This window comes from Bison bison, unplaced genomic scaffold (genome assembly GCF_000754665.1).
Source record: "Bison bison bison isolate TAMUID 2011002044 unplaced genomic scaffold, Bison_UMD1.0 scf7180017864379, whole genome shotgun sequence".
NCBI lineage: Eukaryota > Metazoa > Chordata > Mammalia > Artiodactyla > Bovidae > Bison > Bison bison.
In genome coordinates this window covers 3450428-3452933 of record NW_011494951.1, presented here as the reverse complement: position 1 = coordinate 3452933, position 2506 = coordinate 3450428, and the positions used below count along the sequence as shown (strand labels likewise).

General features: G+C 65.8%; 1 protein-coding gene across 1 annotated transcript in view; it reads right to left on the bottom strand.

The window, feature by feature from the left end:
* The window catches only part of KCNH2 (potassium voltage-gated channel, subfamily H (eag-related), member 2), a 19632-nt gene that overhangs the window by 974 nt on the left and 16152 nt on the right, over positions 1-2506 (bottom strand). Inside the window, 3 exon segments of the mRNA XM_010857366.1 lie at positions 946-1123; positions 1431-1617; positions 1707-1984. Coding sequence (XP_010855668.1) covers positions 946-1123; positions 1431-1617; positions 1707-1984 — 643 coding nt within the window.

The following is a 2506-nucleotide window of genomic DNA, read 5'->3' as shown; positions in this document are numbered from 1 at the left end:
AATGCCGACGCGGAATAAGGGGCCCTGAGCTGGCACCAAAGCTAGACAGAAAAAGAGACAAGGTTCCTGCCTGCAGTCTCGAAAGGACTCCGGGACCTAGAAACAGAGGCAGGCTGGCGGCCAGGCTTCGGAAGGCCAGGGAGAGTGCCAGGGCAGGCGGGAGGGGCTTTGTGGGTGCTGACGAGTCTGCTGTGAGATCTCTGCGGGGGAGGCTGTGAAGGGAGACTGGCACATTTGCTGACGTGGGCCCTGGTGTCGGCAAACAGGAGCAGGCACCATATGGGAGGGGAGCAGATGCTGGGCTGGGGGGCGGGGGGCAGCGAAGCCCAGGCCACCTCGGGGTGCCCGAAGGACCCCCAGCTTGAGACCCAGACACCACTGCCCTATCAGGAGGCCAGGAACACACAGGTCCATTCAGGAGAGGACAAAGGATGACAGAGGCCCACCTCTAGCAGTGGGGGAGACAAGCCGACCGGAAAGGCCACCCTGGGGCTTAACCAAAGCCTCCGGGACAACCCTGCAAAGTGCCAAGCATGAAAGTCATGGATCGAGTGGAGAGTCAGACCCGGGGGTGTCAGCAGGGCCGTGGGACTCTGTCCCAAGGGCGCACTGGCACCCAGCACCCACCACCAGCCCCCCCAGGGCTCAACAGTCTCCTCCACATGCAGCCATGGACACAGGCACCCTGAGTAGACCCGGCCCTTCAGGTGACCCCAGGGGAACGCAGACCACTCGGCCTGCGGCCTGCGGGCTGCCTTGTCCCAGCCTCTGCGTGCTTTGTGCTCTGTGCTCACAGCTCCTCCTCCTCCAAGAATACTGCCTGGGAGGAGGGCAGGGATGGGGGAGGGGAGGAGGCTGGGGCCCAAGGCCACAGAAGGGGCAGCAAAGCAGGCCTGGGGTGAAATCAGTGTAGAAAAGGCAAGGCCGGGGGTGCTGGGAACTCACCTGAGAAAGCGAGTCCAGGGTGAGGGTGGGGATGGGGCCTGCGGGCAGCAGGGGGGAGGTGGAGGCGGGGCGGGGCCCCGGGGTGGTCACAGCACTGTAGGCTGGTGGGACCAGCGTCATCTGTCTCTGCAGCAGCTGCAGGACGGTGGCCATGTCTGCACTCAGCCGGGTCTCCAGCCTGGGCGAGAAGGAGGAGGATGCTCTGGGTCTCAGAGAAGTGGAGACACCAGCAACTGTGACTTCAGGACCGCCCTGTGGACAGCCAGCTGGTCAACCCTCAGGCCAACTCTCCATCCTAGGTGTGGCAGCCCCAGCTTGTCTCCGAACAGAAAGAGAGGGCTAAGCCGCTGGGACACATGCACAGGTCTAGATGGAGCAAACAACCCCCACCCCACCGGCACCCGACAACACTGCCCGAAACCCACAGATCACACTGCAGCACTCCCCTGTCCAACACCTCCTAGCCTGTCCCCCTGGACACTCCCCTATTGAGCTGCCTCTGGAGGGCGTCCAGCCTGGTCTCCACGTCTCCCCGCGGCCGACGGCCAGGGCTGGAAAGGGGGATGTTGAGGAGGCTGGGGGCGGGGGCAGGACAGCGAGGCAGCTCCTGGTACTGGCGGCCACGGCTGTCCCCCCAGAAGCTGAAGATGTTGGACACTCCTGAGAAGGCGCCTGCAGCCAGAGAGCAGGGTTGAGGCTGGAAGAGAAGCCCATGCCCCACCTGCCGAGCAGAGGTAGGGGGGGGGAGGGGCTCACCCTACCTGATAGTGGGTTACAAGTGTCGCTGCTCTTCTCGCCATCCTCGGTCAGGGGGTCCCCACCCGGCGGCTCTCCGGGGGGCCTGGGGCTGGAGAAGGGCACCAGGCGGAGGGGGCTGGAGCTGCGGCCTGGGCCCTCATCCTCACTGCTCTCGGGGCTGGAGGGGCCGCTGGACAGGCTCTCCCCCCACGGCCCCCCCTGCCGGCCCCGGCCACTCGGCCCTGCCCCCGCCCGGCTCGGCCCCAAGGCCGACACCTCCCCTGGCTGCTCCGGGTCTGTGGGAGACAGAGAACGGGCCTCAGAGAAGGCAGGAGGTGGCACAGAGAGGAGGGGAGGGCCGGAAGGGGAGGGGAGGGGACCGGGGGCAGGACGCCCTGGGTTGTCCCCAATCCTGTCTTGTGCTCTCACCCACTTCCAAGAGGACTGAGAACTCCGGGGGCGGGACCAGATGGGCTGTGACCGCTGGCTGCCCGAGCTGGGTCAGTAGCACTGCTGGGCGGGGCTCTCTGGGACCCCGGGCCCTAGCCCTCCCCTGCCATGCTGGCCACCTCTCCCTCCTTTGCCCTGTCTTTCCTCCCCTCGTTGGTTCAAAGCAGCGCCCATCAAGACGCCAGCCCTGTGAGGACCCAATATACTTAGGCGCGCCCCTGCCCTGGAGTGTGGAAGAGGGCTTCCTGGAGGAGGTGACATTTCAAGTTGGCCTGAACGGATGGAGTGAGAAGGGAACGCTGATGGTAGGGGACGGAAGGTCTGTGGGGCCTGGGAGGAGCAGACCCACCGGCCCCGCCCTCTGCTCCGCCCC